The following is a 26,880-nucleotide window of genomic DNA, read 5'->3' on the forward strand; positions in this document are numbered from 1 at the left end:
TGCGATTGTTAAAGTTATTTCTTCAATAAGATAATCTTGCTGCTTACCCAATAAATATGATGAGTGATGGGATCATAGTCCACAGCACGAATATTCTTGCCAGAGACGGGCAGTGGAATATTTGGGCAATCCGTGGTGTTCGGTAGCAATCGCCCAAAGCTGTTTCTCTGACTGAAGATAATGTAGTTTTTGGGCGGAATACAGGAGACGCCGTCCTTGGCCAACTGGTAGTGGGTGGGACAGGCGCAGGTCATGCCCCGTCTTCCGGGCTGAGCCAAGCAGAGATGTGAACAACCGCCATTGTTCACCTTGCACGGATTAACACCTGTCTGGCGCTTATCGTTGAACACCAGCAGCGAGGTGATGTACGTCATGCCCGAGTGCACCAGGCTGCGATTCTGACCCGTTGTCTTGTGCACCCGCTCAATGTCTCCAGTGTTCCAGTCGCTCCAGTACACATAGTCCTGGTACAAGGACACCGCATACGGTTCATCCATATCGCTGCCAACCAGAATCTGCCGCTTCTTACCGTCCCAGTCAGCACTTTCGATTTTAGCTGGCCGCGATTGGGTGGCCCAGTACAGACGTCTTGTCTCCTGGTCGAAGGTTAGTCCGGCGGCATGATTGGCACCCGCTACGATGGTCTGCAAGTCAGATCCGTCCATTGCCGCTCTGCGAATCGAATCTGTCGGTGATTCCGTCCAGTACATATAGCCTCTTCGCGGTTCTAGAACCAAGGAACGTGGCTCCTCCACTCCTTTCCACAGGAGCACGCGCCGACTGCTGCCATCTAAGCGAGCAACTTCAATGCGACGCGCTTCTGCATCTGACCAGTAAATATTATTGGCCAACCAATCGACAGCGATGCCATCAGGACCAATCAGACCGGAGTCCACAATTCGCTGAACGTACGAACCATTCAAAAAGGCGCGGAAAATACACTTGCTCTTTTGATCTGTCCAGTAAATCCTTCGCTCGGCCACAGAAACATCCAGAGCATGTGCATCCCGCACATCCTTGAACGGTATCCGCTCGTCGTTGTGGTTACCCTCGTTGTACTCAATAGAAATCCGACCAATGTGCTCCTGGCGCGAGAACAGTAGGAAAGCAGCTGGCACCACACATGTTCGCTTGTCATTGGCCAGCTCGTAATCAATGGCACACCGGCAGACATAATCCCTGGGACGATTCAGGCAGAGATGCGAGCATCCACCATTTCGCACGGCACAAGCGTTCTGTCCTCTTACTTCCCGCAAACGTGTCACCTTTAGTCCCATCAAATCTGGATACTGATCCACAACCACTATCCGATTGTTGCCTGTTATCTTGTGAGCACGATCTATCGAGCGACGTTGCCAGTCTGTCCAGTATAGGTAGTCATCCAGGATGCTCAGGCCAAACAGATGCTTCAGATTGTCACTGATCACCACTCGTCGGCCAGACCCATCCATGTTGGCCACCTCGATCTTGTCCGTCTTGCCATCACACCAGTAGATGGCCTTGGCCTCAATATCCAAGGCAATGCCATTGGGCCAGCCCAGATTCTCGGAGACCAGAACCACACGTTCGGATCCATCCAGCGAAGCACGCTCCACCTTGGGCTTACGCTCGTTCCAGTCGCTCCAGAACATCCAGCCCAGCGAAGGAGCCACTGCAATGGCTCTCGGCTCCTCCAAATGCTCATAGATCAGCACTTTCCTCGCCGTACCATCCAGGCGGCAGACCTCTATGCGATCCGTCACCGTATCCGTCCAGTAGAGATTGCGAGCCAGCCAATCCAGTGCCAAGCCATCGGGATGCCTCACCTCGGAGGTCACAAAGTCGGTCACTCCGGTGCCATCGGCATGAGCTCTTTTGATCGTGTACGTCTCCACATCGGACCAATAGATATGCTCCTCGACTGGATCGTAATCTATGGCTATTGCGTACTTAACCTTCCCCAAAGGCAGCGGGAATATAGTGTAATCCGGTGAATCCAGGGATATCTTACTAATCTGCGTTCGCTGCACAATGAACATCATCTCCTGCGAACCATTGGCACAGGTATTTGCAGAGATTAGCTTGACTCCGGTGGGACAGGCGCAACTAAATCCTTGCGAGTTTGTCGCCAGCAGGCAGAGATGTGAGCAATTTCCATTGTTGTGAGCACAGGGATTATCCTCATATGGCTGCAGTGAGGGATCCCATGCTCTGACAGAGTTCGGTGCCTTGGGCGTGTCTATTAGCTCCTTTAGTTCACGGGTTTGCAGGTCCAAGGCATTTAGGGAGCCCCTCTGCCAATCCGTCCAGTACAAACGATCATCGAAGAAGGTCAAACTAAAGGGATACTTCAGGTTGTTGACTATCGTTCGCCGACTGCTTCCATCTAGTCTCATCACATCGATGAAATGGTGCTTGCCATCCGTCCAGTAGATGAGCTCGTTCTTTAGGTCTACTGCCAATCCGTTGGGCCAGAACACATGCTCCTTGACCAAAGTCATGCGTGACAGTGGATCCCCGTCCATGCTGGCTCGCTCAATCTTCGGATACTCCCCCCAATCCGTCCAGATGAGCAATTTGCGAGCAGGAACCACGGCCACCGCTCGCGGCTGATCTAGATCCGTCCAGAACAGCACCTTCTGGTAGCGACCATCTAGCGTGGCCACCTCAATGCGATTCTTTTCGCCATCCGTCCAGTAGATCTTGTCCGTATACCAGTCGATGGCCAGGCCCTCGGGCTTGTCCAGACCCGTGGATATCACAGTTTGCTTGGGCGCCCGCAAGAGCGGCTGCAGTGCGGATGAGTTCGTTTGCGCACACTCAATGATCTCCCGTCCGGAATCCGTCCAGCAGACCAGATTCTTGGCGTAGTAGAAATCGATGGCCATCGCCTCGGCCAGATCCCTAACGATCACATCGATTTGAGGTCCGCCCGTGGGCCTCGTGATGTTCGCCACCTGGATGTCGTGGCGCGTGGTGAAGAGCAGGGTGGCCGGTGTATTGACAAACGCACTGGCTGGCGGGCTGGCGATCAGGGATGAGGAGCTGGGCATGTGAACTGCAAGTTAATGGGAGCATAGTAGAGTGGGTTAGTAGTGCAACATTTATGATGGCTCTCGCACTTGTTTTAAGAAACTTATAACTTAAAGTAATAGTTCGCTTTCTTTTCTTCTAAGCAACTTTTAATTAACAAATGCAATATTTAAGCAATTGGCAGCCACCAACTATTAAATAAGCAACAAGATTCGCGGGCTCGAGTGGTTAACAATATGGCAGAGCCGGAATTGTTGGCGTAGTAAATGGTAAATGCAATCGCAACTATACGCCCAGGCAGGTCTTTGTTTACCATTTATGTGCCTGAACATGTGCATATGGATGTGGATGTGGATGTGCCACATATGCGAGTGGGCGAATGGTTGGCCAAGTTCGTCGTGTGGGTGGCTGCAGCACTCCGAGCTTCTGTTCGCTGCAGCGCTGATCTAATTGCGTATGAATAAGCTCATGGAGGCGCACCATGTGGAACAAATTTCAGCCGCTTGCCTACTGCACTGCCACTAAAATAATAATTTGCGTAACTTTAATGGGCGGCTCCAAAAAATATTTATCAAAATATGATTAGAAGCAGTGGTAATTTAAAAACCTATTAAAACTCGTATGCAGATCGGATACTTAATAATAGGCTGCAAGATTTCTTATGCGCAATGTTATAAACTAACAATTTCCTTTTAAAATATGGAATAAAATTTACTACAAAATACCCGCCCATTGAATATTTAAGCAATTCAAGTATTTTACTAGACCATTTTGAAGAGAGGTCCACTTTCAGTTGCAAAATGTTGACCCACAAGGCAACAGGAGCTGAGCTGCGCGGGATGCAATGCCTGATTCCCCACCGATCCCTGCCATCAACCGACCTGTCAGCGCGTCAGGCATTTGCAATATTTATGCAACCAGGCGGAGGAGCAGCAGGCTCTCGAGTAATCCATCAAGCACCGTGGGCTTTGGGTGGAAGGTGGGGGCTGGGGGGTAGGAACTGACGTGGAGGACCGAAAACAAAAATGGTGACATTTTGCAAAGTGGGTTGGTTGCTTGCTTGGTTGCCTGCTCATATGCCATCAAGCGTGCTCACGCCCACTTTTCCGCACAGCCCCCATCCCGCCCAGCGCCTGGCAGTTGCTAGTTGGCCACGGGTGGAGCAACAGGATTTATGTGCCAAGCGTGCAAATGCAACAATATTTGCATACATCCAGCGACTATGTATATGCATATAAAAACGAGTCGTGTTTGCCTAGCTGTTCGGGAATTGTTCGATAATAGTGCTAATGCGGGAATCCTATATCATTATGCTCGGAAGTAATGTGCAACGTAATCCCTGGCTGCTGACAATGGAAATGCGTTGCGGCTAGATGACGCTGCTGTTCGAGGGATCAGCACTTGACTGCAAATCCTTCTATATTATTCACATATTTTTTATGCTCCTCCGCAGACGGCAGTGAAGCGTTAAGAAATCAACATTATTAACAACAAAAACAAAAATAAAAACAAAAAAAAAAAACATCAAAGTGAATCGCTTGATAAAGCCCTGAAAATGCCCAAGTCCATAAAGCTATTCTCCGATTTCATTGACTTGGTTTGAACATAATACACATGTTTTTTCTTGCAGTGCAGGCACACACACTCGACCGAAATTGAAATGCAGACGTAGCCAGAGATGGAACCGTGGCGTAACCCGTTGATTCCTCCTGCCTGCACCACTTCATTCAAACTTGGGAAAATATTTTAATTATTAATGTATACAACTGGGTTCGGGTCGGGACAAGAGGCTCCAGTGGGAGCAGGAGGAGTGCCAGTCGGCTGCCAGATGGGAATGGCAACGGGCGATGGGAAACCAGGAGCCGGCAAGGGTATTGAAATGGGCAACGGATGCGCATGTGAATGATGCGGCTTGACGATTGGCACCGGCTCCGGCCCCGGTAGCTCAGCCCACCCTTCCGCCTCCTTCCCCATCCAATGGCTTGTGGCAAAATGGCATAATTCGGATGACCGAGTCGACAATTTGAACGCGACGGCAGCACATGGCGACCCCCATGGTCCAGGTGAGTTCGCTTCCACCACTGCCACCACCCAGCAGGCAGCAACAACTGCACTTAAATGCTAAATGAGTGCAAGTGCTGTTATTGTTGGCCAACTGGAGCGGGGCGGGATCTCGGGAAACTCAGCGAATCCGGCGGATAGTGGGCATCGGGGATATGGTGGTGGTGCAGTAAACTTTAAGTGAGCACATCAGGAGGAGGAGGTGCAAGAGCAGGATGCTGCCACTCCATCCGCATCCCGGCACTGGCAACACTCGAGTCCTGCACCCATTTTGGGTGGCAGCTAGCCGCACTAGTTGCAACGGAAGTTGCAGCTATTTAAATGTGTTGAAGAGCCTGGCTCGGCTAAATAGGCAGCCAGCAGAATGGCAGAATGGCAGAACAGTTCACCAGTTGGCTGCCAGGATGCCAGGATGCCGGGCATCCATCTAGCATCCATCTAGTCAACCATCCGTACGGTATGCCACTGCTCATGCCACGCGGCACTGCTCCTCCATCGCTGTGGTTTTTGTTCCTCGCATTTTGCATGAGCTCATTGTTGTTGTACTTGTTTTTCGCTAAGGACGTAGTGCATCGAGGACTTTGCGGTTACACTGGGGGAATCGCTAATCAGCTGGCTATAGCATCTTTAAGATGCCAGTGTTATAGCAAGTTATTATGCAGTTTTTAAAGCACCTGCAAGTCGCTTAAGGTTTTCAGTTTCATGTTTAAAAAATGCTTTTTTAAAGAGCTGCTGCCACTTTTAGCATACTATAATTTATAGAATCTAATAATGCACATTGAAAGGAGTTATTTTGCTTATTTTTCTGGTTTATAGCGTACTAAGTGAAGCAGGTGCTATTTTTTAAGTAAATTTCCCCATTATTATGCTAATCATCGGTTCATGATGAAGAAAATCAACTATTATAGTCGCATCCCCAATTTCTTGCACTGCGCGGTAGAAACTCACTGCCACGCTCCATAATTAATTTCGCCCATGAATAATTTTTAATTAAATGTGCAAAAGCAGAGGGCAGAAAAAAAGCTGCACTAAAATAGCATTGAAGGGAGCAATGTGCCCTGGTTTTTGTCATAGCCTTCCTTTTTTTTGCGACTGCCAAACTGAAGAGCTGCTGAATAACTGGGTATTCAGCATGGCACTCATAAGCAAATTGAACAAAATAAATAAATAAATAAGTAAATAAATAAGGCACGGCAGCTATCTACCAACCCAAAGTGTCAGCCATCCATTGAAAGCCACATTGAAAGCCACATCATGAAATGCAGCTACTTAAGGTAACAAAGTTCTCCAAGAGATCCCCCGATGAGAAGGAACTGTACTTGCATAAACGAGGCTGTTATCAACTGTCGTCCATTAGGCGTTCGCCACATCTCACAGCTCAACATGCATCATGCTGGATGCTGGATGTTGGATGCTGAAGTGCCGGCTGAATGCTCAATAAATTATATATGTAACATGCTTTTTATCAATTACTCGCACCTTCACAGGCAGCCAGACGACAGACGACAAGCTGCGGCAATGTCCATGGCAAATTGCGGGACAAAACGTGAAGTTGGATACGAGGCGAGCGAAGAGGCAAAGAGTTGAGGCCGGCCCATGAAGACCAGGTCAGACCAGACCAGATGACGATGCCAACGAGGAGCTGCGACTGCGAAAACTTCGTTGGCAGCAAATGCAATTCCAGCGAGTAAATGGAGACGGCAGCCATCCGAGTCCAAAGGCGTTAACAAGTGTGGCAGCGAAAAGGAGCTTGGCCAGCTCTGGGCTCCTGAAACTTTTCCATTAGGTTCGCCCTGCCTCCGTTCGCAGACCACAGTGAAGCCTCTACAGCGGCAACTTGCTTTTGCCATTTGTTAAATGTGATTTTAAGTTAAGATAGATTACATTTCTAACCTTTAAGCTTATGAGAAATGAATTTATATATTATATATTAATCTATACATATGTATATTCCAACTAGATAATACATTTTTAAAAATTCAATAGTTTTGCATTTGGAAAACTTTTATTTTTTAAGTGATCTTGTCGAGCTTTCATTAAACAAGCTGTTCCCTGTTTTTTCAGGGAAGTACGCTTTTATTTAATTTTATAATTACAAGACTCTAGCCCATCATTTGCATCACAGTCTGCTGGCTTTTTTCCACATCCTCAATCTCAGAGCCAGCTGCATAATATTCACAACTTATTCATTGTTTCGTCAATCAGGCGTTGACATGCCAGTTCCGCCCTAATGGCCAACAAACTGAGCAACAGGAGGAGCACTCGGCACACTGGAAACGAGACGAGGGGGAATTCGAACTGTGAAGGCGATGGCGATGGCGAAGGCGAAGGAGGAGCACCACCTGCCACGAAAGCCAGCCAAAGTTATTCAAGCAAAACTCCTCGAACACACAAAAAAGCCAAAGCCAAAACCAAAGCCGAACAAAGCCAAGGAAAGAAAGCAATTTTGTGAAAATTTAAGATGTGTTGCGGGCAAACTTTGGCCTCCATCCCAACCATCATCTCCATCTCCATTCCATCCATTCTGCTCCCTGCTCCGTGTTCTGTGCATTTTACATACAACACTATGGAAACATGAGAACAACAAGCCCACGAAAAAAGGTAAAGAGATAAAAATGCGAAGATACCAGAGGAGACCACGTCTGGGATCCAAGCCAACCCAGCCAAGCCAAGCCAGCACAGGCAAAGCAACCAACCATCCGGACCCAGGAGTTCACTCATTTAAATTATCAACACGAAGAGGGAAGCTGGAATGGATGCAAGATGTTCTAGAGGAGCGGAGAATCCTCCAGCGAATCCACTTAACTTCAAGTTAACACATATGCTTGGTTGCCTGCGTACGATAATAATAATCATGGTCCCCATGATCACCTTGATGATGAAGCTCTTCCCCATTGCTCCCGATGATGATGAAGTTTGCCTGACTGTCTTGTTTTTTCGTCATTCTCCCTTTTTTTCTTTCCAGTTTGCCAAATTGTTAATGGTTATCAAGGACGAGATGGGCCTTCTCTCCTTTAGCTGCAATTTGAGATCCCAGCCGAAATTGCGAATTTTTTTGGTCTGCTGCTGGTGTTCATTTCGGATTTTTTACTCCATTGCTTGGACAGAATATGCAGATTGAGCTGATTTTGCTTGCAGCTTAACTACAAGCTTGAAGTTTTAATTAAAGAGGAGCGAATGTATTTTCTTTGACTAAATACAATAATGTCGAAGTGTAAATTGAAATTATAGACAGCAAGAGTGTGTTAAGCACTCCAGTATCCTGCAGGCACTGAATGCTTTTCCAATTATTACGTTATCCACTTTCTTTTAGAAAATAATTGCAATTTGATTATCTCACAGTAATAAGAGCAACGGCTTAAAAAGCTTTAATCCAACGATTTTAATTAAATTGCACAATAGATGCCCGTGACAACCCTGAACGAGAGCCAAAAGGGCTGTCCAAAATGTGGACAACCCTGGTTAATCTCGCTACACAGCATCCCTGACAGCTTTAAATTAAAAGCAAAACCACTGACACGAAAATGTTCATACACCTACTTAAAATGTAATCGCCGCGTGCTGCGGAACAGATCGGGGCGGGTAATCCGGTGGAGGAGTAGAGGGAGGAATCTGATGAGGATGTGGATGAGGGATGTGGCTGCGGGGTGCCTGTCTGTGCTCGCCCGATATGACAACTGGCCATTAACGTTAAAATAAATACGCTGCGATGGCCCCGGCCAACGCCAATTGCCAACTAAAAGACTGGAACCTGGACGGATGCAGCGCGACCATAATGATTGTGTTGCTGAACGCTGGAGGAATGGGTTTGCTGGGCAGGCAAGCAAAAAGCGATGGAGCGTTGAATGAGAAAAATCAACAAACCACAAATCGTATGAACCCGTCGACGGATGCGGGAAAAATGCTAAATAATCTCTGTGGTGGCGCAAAAAACACACACCAAAATGGAAATCAGCTCCTCCTGGCCCGATAATGTGCATGGAAAATTGTGAGTAGCCAGCAGCATGGCGAATTTTGAAGGCATGTCCACTGAAGCGAGTCGAACGGACAAACGGACAACGGGACATACGGACAACTGGACAACTGGACATACGGACAGGCGAACTCGCGGCAACAGCAACTTAAAATGCATTAAAACTCGGCTCGCAGCATTAACATTTAAAAAGTTAAACATAAACATGACTGCCTGCATCCGGATCCACATCCTCATCAGAGTTCGTTGAGGCAGTTAACAAGCTGCCAGCCACTACTTGATCAAAACAACATTAATAAAACGACGACGGGGCAACGGGGAAAACTGCGAATAATAAGCACTTGTATAAGAACTTTAATCTTATGCTTGAGTTCCTCGAATTCACATTATTCTGATTGCGTTTCAGGCATTTCAGCTATATATTTGGCTGGATTTTATTTTATTAAATTAATGTAAGTCTGAACAGTATTTGTTTTCTGCCTTTTTTTGTAATATAAATTATAATCGAAGCCCGCCCAGCTCATGATGGCATTAAAATTTATGCCAAAAACGACAGTCCGCCGAGAACCCGGAAAGGCAGCCTCATCATAAGCGCTGGCCAAGACTGAAGGATGCAACTGAGATCATCAGCCCAACCCATCAGCTCGTTGAAAATTGCCCACAGCCCGATGCTCCTCCAGTCCACCAGCCCACTTATCGGGCAAACATCATCAACTCCAATCCACTCCAGTCGACGACGCGACGCGAAACAAAACGCAATGCGAATATATAGTAGAGCACTCAGTGGATGCAGCTGTGGATTGGAGTTATACAGCGATAGCTATAGCCACAGCCAGTCGAAGCCAAAAGTGGAAATTGCAATTGTGCCCGAAAAGGGGCCGGGAGCATTTTGCTCAGCCATTGTTTGGGTTTCCTCCTGGACGGAGCAACTCATGTTTTATTTAAAATCCTCAACATTATATTACAATGGGCGGTGGACGGATGCGACGATCTTTCCATTTGCTTGATGGAATGGAGCATTTAAATATTATGCAGATGGATATGCCTGTTCAACCCCAAGCCCGAATTTCTCTACCAATGTGTGCGTGTGTATCTGTGGGCATGATGCTAAGCATAACCATCACGAACAAAGCCCCAGAAGACGTGCCCTCAACCAAATAAAATATTGTGGAAAAAAAAATGAAGTCATGAACTTTATTTTCTCTCAACTCGTTAGCATCAACACCCATTTTCCCCGCCCCCAACCAGGCAAATCCCCAGCGAAACGCCATTAACTCGCACAGCATGCAATTTGCACGTTCGGAAGGGAAAGACTTGCCAAAACTCAACTCGTTCGCGCTTCGGGGGAGCAGGCAAAAGAAGAAGCTGGCCAGGCTAAAGCTACACCGCAAAAGAATAGTTCATGTAACTCAAAACAAAATAAAAAACAATCATATTTTAAGCTGATGCTGTATTAAAGTTCTTTGGGATTTCTAGACAACAGCCCTATGAAATTCTCAAGAACCACACCCCCATTCTCTCAGTGTACAGAGCTCCAGAGCTACAGCAACAAAAAGCATTCCCCAAATTGGTGCCACACAGAAAGAGATAGCTGGCTGACAAAAGAAAGAGGCAGAGAGGGTGGGAGGCAGCGAGAGGCAAAGCAGAAGCGTTGTGGTAGGAATCGTGCCAAAACTGTTGAAAATGTTGCACAAACGATTGGGTTTGTTATCTTTTCCAAACGGAAAACGTGCTGTGCCCCCAACAAAAAACAGAAAACGAAAAAAAAACACACACACCAACGGCAGCAAGACGACACAACATGGAAAAAGGCGCAGACATGCAGCAGCAGCAGCAAACTCTATGCCACAAAGATGCTGCGTTGCAGTTGCATGGAGTCCAGAACAAGGTACATCTATCAGTGAAATCGGGGGCGGAGCAGTTACTCTGCTCGTTTTTATTCGAGAATACTTCCTCAGCTCATTGGTTTGGTTAGACGCCCGAGGGTTCAAGGGGCCAAAGACACTCGAGTGGGCCAAGAGCTCTTTGAAGGAGCTTCGTTTCTGGAAATGACAGTGGCCCAAAACCAAATCGGCGTCGTTAGCCTGAGCCAGGGGATGGGTGCTGGCTGGGGCGGGTTGCTTCACTCTATTTGAAGGTGTGGAGAGGTCAGTTGCTGCCGCTTTGCTTTGGATTTCTTTGCCAAGCGTCCATCATCAGCCCTTGGGGCCATAGAAATTTGCATCAATTTCAAGTCAAGGAAGACGAACTTCAATTCCCAACAAGAGGCACTTACTCGGTGCTGCTTGGCATATCGGAGCACTGTTATGGCTTGTAAGTGGTCGATCAACTGCGCCAATTATCATTGTGAGAAGGAAATAATATCTTTGCTTCAAGCTATTTGCAAAAATGTTTTTATTTAAGCCACTTTCAACTGCAACTCCTTTGGTTGGTTAGAAATATTTATGGTAATCCTATTTACGTCCTGCTCCCCTTTGGTTTGACCCAATTAAAAGAAAGTCTTCAGCCATTTTAAATTTAGTTTGGCTGCCAACAAGTTTTAATGAAAATCTGCTTAAAAGTTTTAAAATATTCCAGCATGGCTAGCCATCTGCACTGCACTGCACAGCTTAATTTAAGCTTTAAGTATATTAAAAGCTCTAATTTCTCGTGCAGCAATTTAAGTTGGTCCTGTGCTAAAAAAAAGCATTGTTTGAGTGCTTACTTGAAGCGTAAGCACTTCCTAATTAAATACTTGTGCCAAATACGTGACAACGATGGGCAGAGGACGAAATGCAAGCGCAGCTACTGCTCCTGCAGCCGAAGGATACAAGCCTAGTCAGCGTATAAAGCGCTGCATCATTATCAGCAATGCCAGGATGTGCAGGATAAGCAGGGTTGCTGGTTGTGGGGTTGGGCTGTCGAGGAAACACTGTACCCACATGTCAGCAGCCAGAAAGCTGGCGGGGAATGGGCCTGACAAGCACATGACCATGCTCAATGTTTCTGTTCCGTTCCGTTCTGTTCTGGTCTGGTCCGTTCTGTTCTGGTCTGGTCTGGCCTGCGTTCTCCTCGGATCGGTTGTGTTCCCATGGTTGTGGCGCACTCACTCATAATCAAGCCGAGGTGGAAGGTAGAAAATGGAGGCGGCCCCGCCCACACAGCCAGCGACGGCACGACTGGGGCCACCACCATTCATATTATGATAACGATGTGGGTTGGTCAGAGGAACAGCAACAGCAGCAGCAGCAGCAAAATCAGCAGAAGCAGCAGCCCCAACAGCCGCATCAGCACACTGAGAAAAAAAAGTGTGTGACCTAGATATGTAAAGCCTTCTTAATTAAGGCTACCATGCGAGGTAAAAAAGGTAAGGTTTTTTAACTAGGAAAATCGCATTAGGATTTTCTTTAATCTAAAACAGAGTACTACTATAAGCATTTAGCTACTAACTTGATTTTTGACTCAAGTACTTGCTGCTAACGAACAAAACTGGTTAGATGAATTATGAGCTTACAATGTAAACATGTATTTAATGAGGTGTATCTCAAACTATAATTTTGCATTAAATTAAAAGCTTAGACAGTTTTGGTCTTCTTTATTAGCAGTGCAGTTCAGCAATCTCGCTTGAAAAATATCGTGTTAATATTTTCTGCAGCCCCACGAACCCTGCCACTTCCACTTCCACATCCACTGCCACTGCCCCACCTCCTCCTCCTCGTAGTGCAGTCCCCTGGACCAGACCAGTGCCTCATCCACCTAGGATCCGTTAATTTTATGGCAATATGCCTCGTTCGTCCGCCGTACACGAGCATAGTTGTGTAGTTGTGCAGTAGAGTAGTTGTAGTTGCTGCACTCAAGTGTTGCCCATCAAGATTGCGGGGCTGTGTGCCTCGCTGGCTATGAATTGCATTCCCGGCGAATCCGGGGGGCTAACCACCCAGTGGGGGCAGTGGAATGGCGGAACTCGGGGAGGAGCAGGTGGGCCATGTACTCGCGCACAGCAGGGCAAAAAAAAAATGTAGGAAAATTGTAAATTTAATATTCTTGCGCGCCGGCTTGATGATTTAAATTAATTTGCAGCCAGTTGGGCACGGGCTCATTATATTCATTATGCCAGGGTTTACTTTGTATGCCATATATATGTATGTATATATAGATATCGATAACGGACTACAACCTTATCTTCTCATTGCTGAACGCAAATTTAACAACAGCAGCTTAAAATATAGAAAATTATTCCCAACTGCTTGCAAAGCATGAAAACATTGAATAATTCGCTTAACAAATTTGCATTATTATATTATTTTTTCAATCTACATTATTGTCCATTTAAAAAAGGGAATTCCCTTGAGTTTGTTTATTTACATTTAATCAGTCACCCCTAAGATAAATGTAAATGCTCAACCCCTATCCTTTCCTTTCCCATAACAAATTAATCCAAATTGTGGTTTACTTTAATTAAATTCCTAATTCCGCCGGAGGCTATGGAACAGATACCCATGATGTCCACATGGCAAATAGAGGTAACAGCCACCCGGCTGCCCAAATATTTGTCTATCTAAAAAAACAAAAAGCAATGTGAGGGTAAGTTGGTCACGGCGATAAATAAGTTGGGTAAATAAATGCATAAATAAGGGATTGCAGAACGGCCTATAATGCAAGTTAAATATTGGCTGTGCAAGAGGCAATATGTTAATGCAGATGAAGTCTTGTGACAGGCATACGAAATGAGTAGCATCCACATCCTCATCCACATTCACATCCACATTCACTTGGCAGTTGGCAGCTGGAAGCGAGGCAACAAACAAATTGACATTCAATTAGTTGCCAGCAAGTCGGGCGCGTCCTCGAGAACACACTGCCACAGTGGAGCCTCCACCTTCGTGCCCCGCCGTCGAAGCTGAAGCTGTCAGAAGCAAACATTTGAGCAAAATAAAAATTTGTACATGTGTACAAATAAAGCAACTACAAGTTCGAGGGCCCTGGAATTGCAAATGTAAAAAAATAAAAAATAAAAAAAAAGGAAAGAGGCAAAATGTCTACAGCAGCAGCGAGTCTGCCAATTGAGACGAGTCTGCCTTTTGGGATTGGGACTACTCCACTTGTGGCCATTAGCACCGCATGGCAGATGGAATTGATTTATATTGAATTATTGAGCTGCCTGCCAGCCGCGAAACAAGTATTTGTGCACACTGATTGAAGTGAATTGGAATCGAAAATTTCTACAGCGCCCAACTGACAACGAGATTTACTTTTGGTTAATTGCCACATGCGGTCCAAAGTCTGGGCCATGTATGGAAATATGCTGGCATTCGAGGAGGAGCAGCCACAGATCCCGAGTTGGTTATAAATTGCAGCATAAATTATCCCGATTCAGTCCTGGGTGTTGTAAAAGTAAATTGCCAAGCAGGAGAGCAGAGCAGCCGGCCAAAGACGCGGCAAACAAATCACCATTGCAATTGGCCCCTTGCCTTGGCCTTTAGGATCTCCATCTCCACTTGGATGCCCATTCCCGCTCCCATCTCCATACCCATCTTGGCCAAAAGGAGCGACCAGCTTTTGCAAATTGATATTTTATTGCCATTTACTTTTTCTCTTAGCTCGATGTTGTGGCTGCTGCTGCGTTTGCCAGACGGTAATTTATAAATCAATTTCAGATTTATGCCATCCCAGATGGAAAGTGCCGGCTAACTAATTGCTCTGTCACCGACGAAGGCAAACATTCAAGACATCCCAGGCATTACAGATTCATTAACCAGCAGTCAAGTCATCTTTAAAGCCATTAGTCTGGACACAAAACTGAATTGTTGTTATGAAGCTATAATTCCTAGAGAATCCAAGTAGAAACGTATAAAATTTTATGAGAACTTTAACGCTTTCGAGTTTAACATTACGGAAAATCCGCAAATAAAACATGCATGCTAATTTAAATCAAATTTATGTTTACCACACTTAGCATAACAAAAGTTTGGCAATCCTAGAGAGAACAAGTAACCCAAAACTTTGAATTTTGGCCAGATTACGCTTTTCACATGCAAATAAATATCGGACACAATGTTCGCATTCAGTTGACAAATTTAGCATTTTGAATGGAGTTCAGGTGTTTCTATGCCTGCTCCACCTCATCCTCATCATCCAACCATCCATCCATCCATCTATCCATCCTCTTTGTAGCTTATGGGTTTTTTTCTGCCCGTCCGTCTGATTTCATTTTAATTATTATACTTGCTTGTTACCCCCTACACGCTTTTATTTATACAAATTCTTTACGCTCGCCGTTGTTGTCTTGTTTGGGTTTTTGTTTAGGGACAAAGCCAGATACACAAACGAGCTTGGGCCTGGCTTTGGTTTTGGATTTGGCCATAAAACAGCTTGTTGTGTGGCGAGTGCGACTGCCGCCTCGAGGCGTTTTGTGGGCACAGCCCAGAAAACAGAAAGAAAAAAAAGCGTATACAAAACCCAAAGTCGAAAACCCAAACACAATCCTCTCCCGCCGCCACAAAACCAAGATGTGATTAGGGCGGTGGAGTGGGATCTACGTACGTACGGGTATAAACTCTCGGGTTCGCCAGCCAGTAGTCCAAGTTCGTGAACAGCTGGGGGAACTCAGGTAGCGCAGGTAACTCTGGAAAACGAGGAGAGCAAACAAGACGTGTCCCAAAACAAGCTAAGCCAAACGATTCCAGCAAGAAGAGATATCACTACAGTGAGCGAAATTAGTGTGAAGTAGATTGGACTGAAAGTGTTCTTCAAAATATGTGAAGATGTATCTTATGTATCTTACAAATCTTTAATCTTTTTGCGTTATATTCGCATTTGAGCATAATAATTGAACTAATCGAAAAACTAAAAACTAAAAACTATATTTAAATATCTATATAATATATATTTCCAATTAATCAATACAATACAAATATTGCCTATACTCTGCAAATTTAGAAACAGAATGATTATATTTTGGTTCCTCGATTAAATCTACATTCTTTGAAATGTTAACTATTTTAAACAAAATAAAACTCGATTTTTTCTCAGTGCAGGTACAAAATCAAGCCATGAAGGCATCTTTTTGGGCTCGTTAAGCACTTGGAGACTGCGGCTCTCGATAAATTTGGCCGTAATCTCGATAATGATTATGTTTGCATTGTTGTTCGTGCCCCTCGCCCCTCTATATACCCATTGTTTTAAATATTTGGTTTTTGGGAGGCTCTCTGTAATCGGAGCTTATGCGATAATGAAGTTGTTGTCTACTGGTGTAAAATTACTTTGGTGATATCACAGGAGTGCTGCCAAAACTTTACTTAATACTACCACCGCTCGTATATCAACATAATGAAGTTCGACATTAATGGCGCAAACGCAACAGGTTATTTACTGTTAGCTGATTTGTTTAAACTTTTAAAGCGTCGAATCTGCTGCCAGCGTATTTAAATGCGCCCCTTTAGTCGCAAAACGTGTTTTTTTTTCTTTTGCCTCGCGCCAACTTGAGTGGAGTGGAGTGGAGTGGAGTTGAGTTGACTTGACACCTTCCTATGCATATATTTAACCGCCTGTCCGTTGTCAAGTGAGGTGTCATAAGCGAAATTTATATCGCTGCCATTTGGGGGGGATATACCCAAGTCTAAATTTTTATTTAAAGACTAGCTTAGCCTCTTTAAATAGTCGGAATTTGCTAAACTCACATCTTTGGGCATTAACTTTGATTTAGCCCAATTAGCAGTGTGTATTCCTTCCGAGTGCAGCAGGCAAATAGGCGGCTGTCCACAGCCCATCGAGTGGCCAAGTGGAAACGGAAACTTGTGGGAGCAGCCACACATCAACGCACCCGGCTAAATAAGCTGTTTGCACCCAGTGCAGCAGGCATGAATGCGAAATTAGTCAAGCGCTCAACTGCATTTACCGTGAAGGTGAGCGAGTGACTGAGTGCCACATTCAAACCCACCAGCACCAACACCACCACCACCATCACAGCCACATGCAGCGCGTTGTTGCAAGCCCAGGCAATTCAATTTCAATATGTGGCAAATTATAACAATTGCCAAGATCCATCGGAGGAACTCACTCACACGCACCTCGGCAGCTGTGGATGATTGCTGAACTGAATCGGAGGAGGTGTCCGGGTTCAACGTACACTGGCCAACAGGGTGGGGTGTTATGAAACAGCAAATTAGGAAAAAAGTAGCTTTTTAATGCTTGAAATATTTTTTTTACATTTTTGAAATGAGGTCTTTTAGCTTAAACTCTAATCTCTATTAGAAAATCTTACTAAGGTTCCAACTTTTAATACTCGATTAAAACTTTTAGCAAAATAATGTTATGTTACCAAATAGACAAACCAAAGTTTTTGTTTAATATTTTAGATTCTGTTTTGTGTAGAATCGCTGATCAGTTCTTTTATCCATTTCTTATTTGGATGTTTAAGACTCCCTTAGAAATAAAACATTTTCATGCTCAACTTGTAGACTTTTATTATACCATATTTTATTTTATTTTATTATATGCAAACTTAAGCTTGTTCCCAAACTTTTGTTAGCCAGTGTAACCGTGTGCAGCACTAAAGTTATTACGCATACCAAAGTTAATAAGCTCGAGTCATGGAAATTGTTATAGCTTTTCTGGCCAATGTTGCTGTTGCTCGGCAAAAATGGCTGCAAATTGTTGAAAATTGCCCGGACTGCGTCGGCAGGTGAGGACAGGAAAGAAAAACCGCAATCCGTTGGGCATATATAATATAAGTGTATTCATACCCCATCCAATCCAACTCCAGATATTCCGTACTCACATGCCAATGGAGATGGATCGCTCACAGGTATGGTTATGTGCAGCATGTTGCATGTTGTGGACGGGGCAACTTAGTATCTTAACACGTTACAAATAAATGTCATTATTAAGATGGCATGACATACCACAACCTCGACTCTTAATGCCACAGTCATGGTGTGCGAATGTGTGTGCAGAGTAAGGGGAAAGCTCAGCAGATACATGTACCCAGCAGATACATCCACGTATCTGCCGAGGAAGTTGAAGTGGAAAGAGAAAGGAACGGATGCTGCGGATGGTATCTCCCTCGTTTGCTGTTAATTAGCATGCTGGGCCCATAAGGGAGAAATTAAACACAAACGGCGAACAATTTGTGTATCAACACATTAGAGAATGATTCGTTGCCCTGCAATAACCCTTTGGACCAACGATTCCAATACCAATGCCCAATGATATGCCATTGGCCTCAAACCGGAACTGCCTGGCCATTGCAACAATTACAAATGGGGTCTATTGATAGATTTAAACGCACGCACTCGCAGCAGCGGTTTCAATGATTTGTTTGTGCTGCGCTCAGAAACTCTTTTTCCCAAACAAACGACACGCACAAATGAGTTCGACTACACGGCAAGAAAAAGTTGTGGCCACAAGAATATATGTTTAAAAAAATAAAAGGATTTCAAACCAAAGAAAACAGTGTCTTCATAAGATAGTTGTACACTTGTATTATGTATTATAGATTAATATACATTATAATTGTATGGAACTGTCTTATAAAGGAATATTCATTAGGAATATACCGACTTTTCTTGCAGTGCCTGTTTACATTTAATGCGATGTTTACTTTAAGTGTCTGCTCATTTTCGTTGCGTTGGCGTGTTGCAGTTAAATTTCGCATTGCAGTTTTATATGAATTTATGGCAAACGGCTTGATAAACAATTTACATTACACTTTATGGCTGGAATAACCCATTCGAATTTTCTACAACAAAAAACATGGTCTTCCAATATCATTCTTTTGGCCGTGTTTTTTACTGACGTTATCGAACTCTTTCCCTTTTGTCCATCAAAAACCATTAAAACTAAGCATGAACCATCTGTGTGATAAATTAGTTTTTGTGGTTTTCTGGTTTCACTTGGCTTGTTTTCGACCTATGTATAACTAATGATGCTGATGTAGCCAGGAGATTGCTGGAATTCGGCATCGTGGTTTAATTTATGCGTTAGCCAGTGAATTTTTTTTCTCTGCCTGCCAGTCTACAAAGTTTTGATTGGCGAAGTTAAAGGATCTTCTAAAAAAAATAAGCAGCCTTAATTTATCGTTCGACCAAAGTTAATTAAAAAATCAATCGAGGCGTTTTCGCTTGGCCCACAAATCATCCAAAGTGTCACTTAAATTATGGAGAAGCAACCCTCTCCAGGGAAAATCAAATACGATATAAAAAAAAAAAAAAACGAGCTCTGGACAAATTAGTATGCACAACAGGTTAAAAATTGACAAACGCCAGTCGAAGAGGCAGCTGCGAAAAAAGAGCAACAGGAAAAATGCCAAATATAGAGAGGGTATAAAATAATAAAAGCCATAAATAAACTTTAAATTGGTTTTTTTCCGCCGTCTAGATAGGAAGCGTGTTCCGAGGTACAAGAGTGAAATAAATTAGCAATTCGTCGAACGGGGAGACTGCTGGCCGTTGGACTATGAAGAAGAAGGATCTGCCAACGAGCTGCGAATTAATGTTTCCTCCCAGCAATATTAGATAACGAAACCCGAGACTCGACCACCGCCATATGGAGTTCAGATCTTTGGCAAAAAAAAAAAAAAAATAATAATAAAAAAATAAAATAAAATATAAGAAGGAAGGAAACTCGGGAGCCAATGAAACGTAAACAAGAACGGCAGTCAGAACAATTACACGAAAACAAAGAGCAGTCAAAAGGCCAAAACAAGCCAAAAACCAAAAAAAAAAAAAAAGTAACCAAAAAAAAAAATAAGGTATAAAGAAGAAAAAGAGGAAAAACATTTCTGGCCAGGTTTGTTGATTGTACGGATATGTGTGGTGGAAGGCATGCTGGGCCTGGCCTCTAAATGACCGGCTTGGCTTGGAAACGAGTCGCAAGTGGCCAAGTGGGACAGAGAGAGGGGGAACTGGCGGCCTAAAAGGGTCTGGGCCATGATTTTGGGCCTGGGTCTGAGCCCGGTCTCGTCTCTTAACGATGTGCATGTTTATGCGCTGCTCTGCTGCGTTGCAGGCAACGCACGAACGCCCAGACATTTAAAGCGGCGGAGGCAGCAACGACAAGCAGCAACCAGCAAAAGGAACCCCACCAGCCACTGCGGCCAGGAGCAGCGGGAGGCGATGGAGGGGACCGGGTGGGTAGCTTGTTAGCAAGGGAGACACGGCCAAGATGCCACCTAGTGATGGGCGACTCCAACGAAACAGAAACTATCGTTTATGCAGAGTAACAATAAGCACTTACTTGATTATATTACTTTAGAATATTTAAGCATAAAATACTTATAAGAAAAATTAAACTTTTTAAGATTATACAGCTGGCCTTATCTTAGAACTTTCTATATATTTGTATATTTCGTAGCAGTTCACAATTGGAAACTATCGTTTAGGCAGAGTACAATAAGCACTTACTTGATTATATTACTTTAGAATATTTAAGCATAAAATAATATTAACAAAAATTAAACTTTTAAGGGTTATACAACTGGCCTAATCTTAAAACTTTCTATATATTTGTATCTTTCGTAGCAGTTCACACTTTAAAACTGTGACTTCACCTGTGACTCCGCTCTGGTCACATGTGCATCGCCCCATCCCTAAATGTTTCCGGAGACGAGGAGTCCCCTTGTTTTTATTTCAGTTTCTCGTTCAGTTCGTTAGTTGGCCAAAGCCAACGGCTATGTTAAGTGGCCTCCATACACACAGATACGCACGCATACAGGCGCACGGAGAACAGGGTTGCCTGCGCGCCTGCAGATATGCAAATGGGTATAGAAATTTAATTACTTGCTGACATGTTTGGTGCCTTTAAATTGGCAACTTGTTGGGTAAATTATGCTCGCATTATTTTATTCTCACCTATGTATATGCTGGCTTTTCAAAAACTGACAATATGTAGGAGAAAATTCAAGTCTATAATAGCTGTTTCCAACATGGCTTTGCTAAACAAATTCTTTTGTTGCTACTCGATCAGCACTGGTGTAGTTGTGATAGCAAGTTCCTATGTAATACTCGATTTACTTCGCCTGTTCTATCACCTGACTATCTTCTATTTCCCAGGGCCTGTTTGTAAATTGCATTTTGCTTGTGATCGTTAAATGAATTTTCATTAACTTTTCTTCAGTTCGACAGTGGTATTTCGAAAAACACAGTGGCGACGATGTCCATGATCTAGTCACTGTCACAATGATGAAGAATCGTATTCAGGTTATCCTAGTCCTGCTGGTCGACCTTTTGACGGATATTGGACTGCTTTTGAGCGTGAATGTAAGTAGCTATTTTTATAGGTTTAGTTATAGTTAGTTTCTCACACTTAGTTATTAGTCTGGTCGAATACCCATATTGATTTGGATATTAAAAACGATCTTTTTGGCCCTCGTCTACTTGATCGTTATCCTGTCCCTTTCATTTGCCTATAGCCACCTTTTATTGGCCTTGATTTTCATTCCCATATTGGGTAAGATATATGGGGCAAACTAATTATTGGCTTTAAATTAATTACTTTTCCCAACCCAAGCAATGGAAATATATTTCCTGTTGATTGTGGCCCTGCATTTTGTGGAACTAGGTCTATCGAGTGACGTGAACGACGAGAGTCCCGATGAAACAGCCGTCTAAGTTCTGGATGGTTTTATGTGCTATTAAAGAGATCCTCAAAAAAAATAAACACAATCGTTAAATTAACGATTTGCCATGCGAACAACTCGTTTAAACTGCAAAGGAGTGCTGGCCAAAGTGCGAGGGAATCGAGATGGTGGATAATCCAGCTGGGAATGCCCTTAGCCTATCAATGTTTCCCTTTTTGCAATTAACATTTGTGGAACACACGTAATTACAAGATTACGATAAGTGATAAGCGACGGCAACGGCAAGAAGGATCCAGAAGTTGGCCAAAAGCAGTTGGACGGGTTCGCGATGCGTTTTGTTGTTGCTCTTGTGGCAGTTGCATACACATATATTTGCATATGCCAACCGCGCTGCATATGGTAGCCAATTTGCTGGCAATACCAAAACCAATTACGCAAATGCACTGGGAAATAGAATTTATAGAAAATTCTTTACAAATATTCGAAGCATTTTTGGTTAAGTAAGAAGCTGTTTCTACAGTCAGCCAGTTTGAAACTACACAGCATTTTATTTTCTTCTACAATCCTAGTTTTAAAACTAATAAATCGGGTTATTTTTCTCTGTGTAAAATATACGCACAACCCTATCAGCCAACACACAGAGGTCAGTGCCAGGCCAACCCGCCCACACACAAATCTGTGGTCAGAGGAGGGCGTTCGTCGCGTTGATGAGCAGGATGATGCCATGATGCCATGATGCGACGATGATGATGTGGATGCAACCGAACTGCCGGGCGGCAGGCAGGCACAGATGCATTACACAAACGCCGGGCTGACCACACCACAACATTATTGTTTAAATTGCAAAGTGATACATTTGTGCCGGCGGACCGAGAGTTTGCCTTTGGTTTTAGCAGTTTGCATACGGAATGCAGATGGCTCCCAGGATGATTGGGTTAGTTAAAGCCCAATTGTGTTTGCCGTTCGTTCGGGCGTTTCATTGGGCTTAAGTTTAAGCAGATATTTGTATGCAATTCCTGGCAGGAAGCTGTTTAACAGCTATGCATTTCGATAGCAAACTAAATCAACAGCTTGCTACTTGTGGAAAGTTTAAGCGAGCTTTGAATAGTATGATTAAAGGTTAAGTTGATTAATTGCAATTCAAGAGCTCATTTGGTGTCATTCCTTGCGGGCAGTATGTTTATAATTATGCAAAATTAGGTAACATTTTAGGGAATTATTACTATATTACATTGACATAATTGTACCATTGTACGTAATGTGAAAAGCTTTAAACAGATTATAGAAACCTAACTAAAATAATTGCATTAATCATTGTCCATAATCTTATTTCCTACAAAGAGTAAAGTTGAAGTGATTCTTTGCTAAAGGCTATTAGTTTGGGCAGCTTTCTTGTGAAACACTTTTACATTTATATAATTAAACTAGTTCACGCTATAGTTAACATCCTGATAGAATGCAAAACATCAAATTAAGATTTTAATTGCTACGCTCGAGCTTAAACTTACGCACGACTAAATTGAGTTGGTCATTTTTAATTGGATAATTGGGAAATCCTAACGACTAAGGCTGCCTAGACAAATCCCGCGAGGAAAGACAAAGTGTGGCAAGTGTTGACTGACATTCTAAGCCAATGTCAGCTGGCTGTTGGAAAGTTGAAAGTGGAACTGGTGCACACATAAATGAAATCAAAATCAATGTCAACAACAGTGAAATGTCGAGTGTCCCGCGGGGACGCAAAGGATGTCAGCCAGGATGGCAGGATGCCGTCAGTGGGCGGTGGATGCGGCGTCAAAGGCGCCGTCGCCTTTGAAGTGCTCCCATTACTACTAAACTGGCGTTACTACGGCGTAGTAAATAGAAGCTAAAGCAAATAGCGCTGAGCGCTGACGTAAAGGGACCAAAAAGGGGGAATCCCCCGCACGGCATGACAGAAGCGCGCAAAAACGTCAGTTAGCTGCAAAAAAGAACAAGGTTTAAAGAAGAACCGGGTGGCCGTTGGGTAGTGTGGGAGTGGAGCGGGTGGCATGGGCGGCAAATCAACGCTGGCAAAAAAACACTTTGTGCGCGCGTCAAAGTGTTAAAGAAAGTAAGCATCCATCCACACACCACCCAAACCACCCAAAACCACCCACACACAACGACAGAGAGCTGGCCGGGAATGACGGGAGATGGGTTTTTTCCCGGAGCTTTGTGTACATATTTGATGCGCTTTTTTTCCTCCCACCCGGCTCGACAAATTTAAGTTTTCGGGCTTCCTTTTCGGTGCGGCGGCACTTGCTTTGTGGATGCCTCCATGCATGCTGGAGTACTCGCAATTCCGGACTTCGAAAAAACTCCGGATTGCAACTGAAGGAGAGAGCCGGAAAATAAAAAAAAATAAACGAAGAATCCGAAGGCTTATCTTTCAGCCAAACACTCGAGCGTTTTTGGGGCTTAACGATGTTTGGACGGCCTTTGTCCATTTGCTATTTCCATATTGACTTGTCCCGTGCAGATCCCTTCTGCTTCAGTCCTTTGCGCCCTTTTTTAAGCTGCACTGAGAAAAACTTCCAAGGAGTCATGCCATATGAATCTATAGTAGTACATACATATATCTAACTGTTTCAGCCCACGAAATTTGTAAGTTTCTTTTCTAGACTTCATATCTCAACTTTGCTTATAATTCCCAAGTGCTTTTTCTACAGAATAGTTCACATAGAGAGGATCTATCGATTTACTTTTAGATTTTAAATAATATACAAGTTAGATTGAATTGATGAGAATTGAACATTTTTCTGAGTGCACACTCTTTGAGCCTGGGTCAATGCTTTGTGCATTTGAAATATGCCGGCAATTACCGGGCAACTTTGCCATATTACAACTGCTGAATTATTAGTGAGCTGCTTTTTTCAGCTCATTAGCGTCGCATCTAGTGGAAAAGTGTTTTTGGTGGGGCCGCAGAGTTGTTGTAGTAGTGGTAGTAGTAGAAGTAGATGAAGAAGGGGGTACTAAATTATGCGCAGTGCAATCAAGTTGAGTGCGTACTACAGTCTAAATAAGTAGTAGTTGTTTATTCATAAAAGCATTGCGCCGAGAAATTGTCAGCCTTTGGGCTTTGACAACACGAAAAAGAGCTTAAAGGAAAACGCAAAGCGGCAAAGGAAGGGGCTAAAAGGCTGGGCGAGGGGCGGGGAGCGGGAAGCTCAAAAGTGCAGTTGAAACCACATAAACAAACGCATACAGTGGGCACTCGAACAGGCGAAATGCCTTAAATGCAGTTGAGTCACTGAAGTTCTCATTTTTTGTCTATGGTTTTTTAAGCTTTTAAATTCAGTGGAGCATTTAAATAAGGAACTTTACAATCAATGAATGGTAATTGATATATATATATTGAATTTTTGGTAAAATAGTTGTTTTAAATGAAACCAATAAATATAGATATATATTAATTTGAGAAAAACTTCTCGTATGCCTCAAGAGAAATCACTAAGCTCATTACTCTCAATTTATAATACAATCACTTGGGAATCACGCAACTACATTGGTTGACATTAGCGAGCGATACCTGTAGTACAAAAGCCTTTGAGGGAAATGAAGGAGCGATATCAGCGACCCCCATTCCCATTACAAACTGTCTATCCCTGCGGTTTTTTGAACTCAAAGCCCTCGCCACTCGTCAAATTAATCGAACTGCCATCAAATGCTTGTCAGTTCGCAGCTCCTTTGGCAAAAGCGATGCCCTTTGTTCGAAATGAAAGCACAGAACTTACCATTTTTGTACTGGCAACTGTTTGAGATGCCAAAGCAAATCAGCAGAAAGCCGATCAGCATTTGTCGCCAGCCCACTCCGCTGTTAGATTTCGCGCATTTCGTCGCTTTCGTTGTCACATCTTTATTATTATCTATAACTTGGCACAATTGAGGTTCGATTTCAGCAGACTTTGTGTATGGCTCGAGAGCCATCTTATTTTGGAAGCACTATCTCCGGAATTTTAAGACATTTGGCGCAAAAACAACAGATGACGCGACCCGATCGTTTGTCTTTTGTTAGGCGCACATGATAATCACACGGAAAAACTGCAAGTGGAAGAGAGATGGAGGTTTGAAAAACAGGTCGCTATTGAAAATCTTTCACTCCTAGGGTATCAAATAACACCTTTGTTTGTAGTTACATTAGTTTGTAGTTACAACGTATCTTTTTTAATAGATATATATTGGTTCAACTGTTATGACTACCATACGATTCAAATTTATTTTAGTTTCGATCACTAGTAAGTAAATAACTTTCAGTTCCTATGCTCGCACTTTTGTTGCGCAGTGTAAGCTAGCTGTTGCTGTTGTTGTTATTATTACAGTCTTTCAATTGAGTTTCCCGCTTCTTTGTTGGCCAGTGTGATCGTCTTGTTTGCATGTGTGCGAGCCAGCAATTGTTGTTGTCGTTAAGTAGCGAGTGATAAGCAATTGTGCAACTGTGTGAGGGCCACCACACCGCCACCACCCCCTCCGACCAACTGGTCGCCAAATTGAAATACTGTAAGTGATAAGGTGACTCTGGGTAATTAGGGAACCTCTTTTGCCGCTTCCACGGCGCAACAAGCCGGCAATCTACGAATTGCGGTGTGCGCGTATGTGTGTGCAACCCCCAGAAAGGCGCTGCGCTGCACTTTCCAGTGGAATATTTCACGACGCAACCAAAACAAACGCCGTTTGCCGCTGCTGCAGCAGCAGCAACAAAGCAACAGAGAGCAAGTGAGAAAAAAACACACAAACACACGCGCACACACGCACAGACGCACACACACACTGGGGGAAAACAGAACGTCTTTCAAGTAGGCCGTAAATTTAGATGCCCGAAAATCTCTTGTTTTGTTTTTAGAACCATTTGATACACATTCCAACAACAACAAAAGCAACATCTCGCATGCTGCACAACAAACACGAAAAGCACGCCAAATTCCACAGTATCTATGGTTTATGCCCGTTGAAAGTGTATTAATCGGCGCCGTTTCATCGTTATTTGTTGTTCAACCAACGCAATTCGACCGAGCGCAGCCATTTTGTGGTTACTTTGTTTTGTAAATATTTGATTTACTTTTCACTGAGTTTTCCGTTCGCCGTGTTGCCGTGTTTTTCGTCTCGCTCTTTCGAACAGTGTGACCGCACTGAGGCGACGTACGCTGCCGTCAGTATGGCTGTGCCTAATTTGCCTAAATATTACCGAATGAGTGTTATAAATATACCAAAAAATATACTAGAAGTAGTGTACACGTTTGGTTGGAAGCCTTGCTAAAAGGAC

General features: G+C 43.8%; 2 protein-coding genes across 4 annotated transcripts in view; one reads left to right on the top strand and one right to left on the bottom strand.

Moving 5' to 3' along the window:
• LOC117138500 (low-density lipoprotein receptor-related protein 6) overlaps positions 1–26,742 on the bottom strand; it is a 29,225-nt gene extending 2,483 nt beyond the window's left edge. Inside the window, exons 1-3 of the mRNA XM_033300629.1 lie at positions 26,677–26,742; positions 25,355–25,661; positions 48–3,037 (exon numbers count right to left, since the gene is read on the bottom strand). Coding sequence (XP_033156520.1) covers positions 48–3,037; positions 25,355–25,547 — 3,183 coding nt within the window. The 5' untranslated portion in view covers positions 25,548–25,661; positions 26,677–26,742. The remainder of the gene's footprint in view (positions 1–47; positions 3,038–25,354; positions 25,662–26,676) is intronic.
• On the top strand, positions 20,672–22,854 carry LOC117138501. Of its 3 annotated transcripts, XM_033300633.1 has the most exons (5): positions 20,985–21,020; positions 21,076–21,080; positions 21,140–21,282; positions 21,340–21,472; positions 21,533–22,854. In XM_033300633.1, coding segments are annotated over exons 1-5 (384 nt in total). In that variant the 5' UTR covers positions 20,985–21,018; the 3' UTR covers positions 21,634–22,854. The 3 variants fall into 3 exon arrangements, with proteins under 3 accessions (XP_033156521.1, XP_033156523.1, XP_033156524.1); XM_033300630.1 differs by having other exon boundaries at positions 20,672–21,084; XM_033300632.1 differs by lacking the exon at positions 21,340–21,472 and having other exon boundaries at positions 20,672–21,084; positions 21,533–21,616.
• Positions 26,743–26,880: the final 138 nt, after the last annotated feature.

Source organism: Drosophila mauritiana, chromosome 2R, assembly GCF_004382145.1.
Source record: "Drosophila mauritiana strain mau12 chromosome 2R, ASM438214v1, whole genome shotgun sequence".
In the NCBI taxonomy this organism is placed as follows: Eukaryota; Metazoa; Arthropoda; class Insecta; order Diptera; family Drosophilidae; genus Drosophila; species Drosophila mauritiana.

What these genes read in the sequence shown, in the direction of transcription:
- LOC117138501 (XM_033300630.1), top strand. Translation starts at nt 20,811, where the DNA reads ATGTTTGGTGCCTTTAAATTGGCAACTTGTTGGGTAAATTATGCTCGC. An exon ending in CTATTTCCCAGGGCCTGTTT is followed by an intron (nt 21,085 to 21,139) that starts GTAAATTGCATT and finishes ACTTTTCTTCAG; the next exon opens with TTCGACAGTGGTATTTCGAA. An exon ending in GATTTTCATTCCCATATTGG is followed by an intron (nt 21,473 to 21,532) that starts GTAAGATATATG and finishes TCCCAACCCAAG; the next exon opens with CAATGGAAATATATTTCCTG.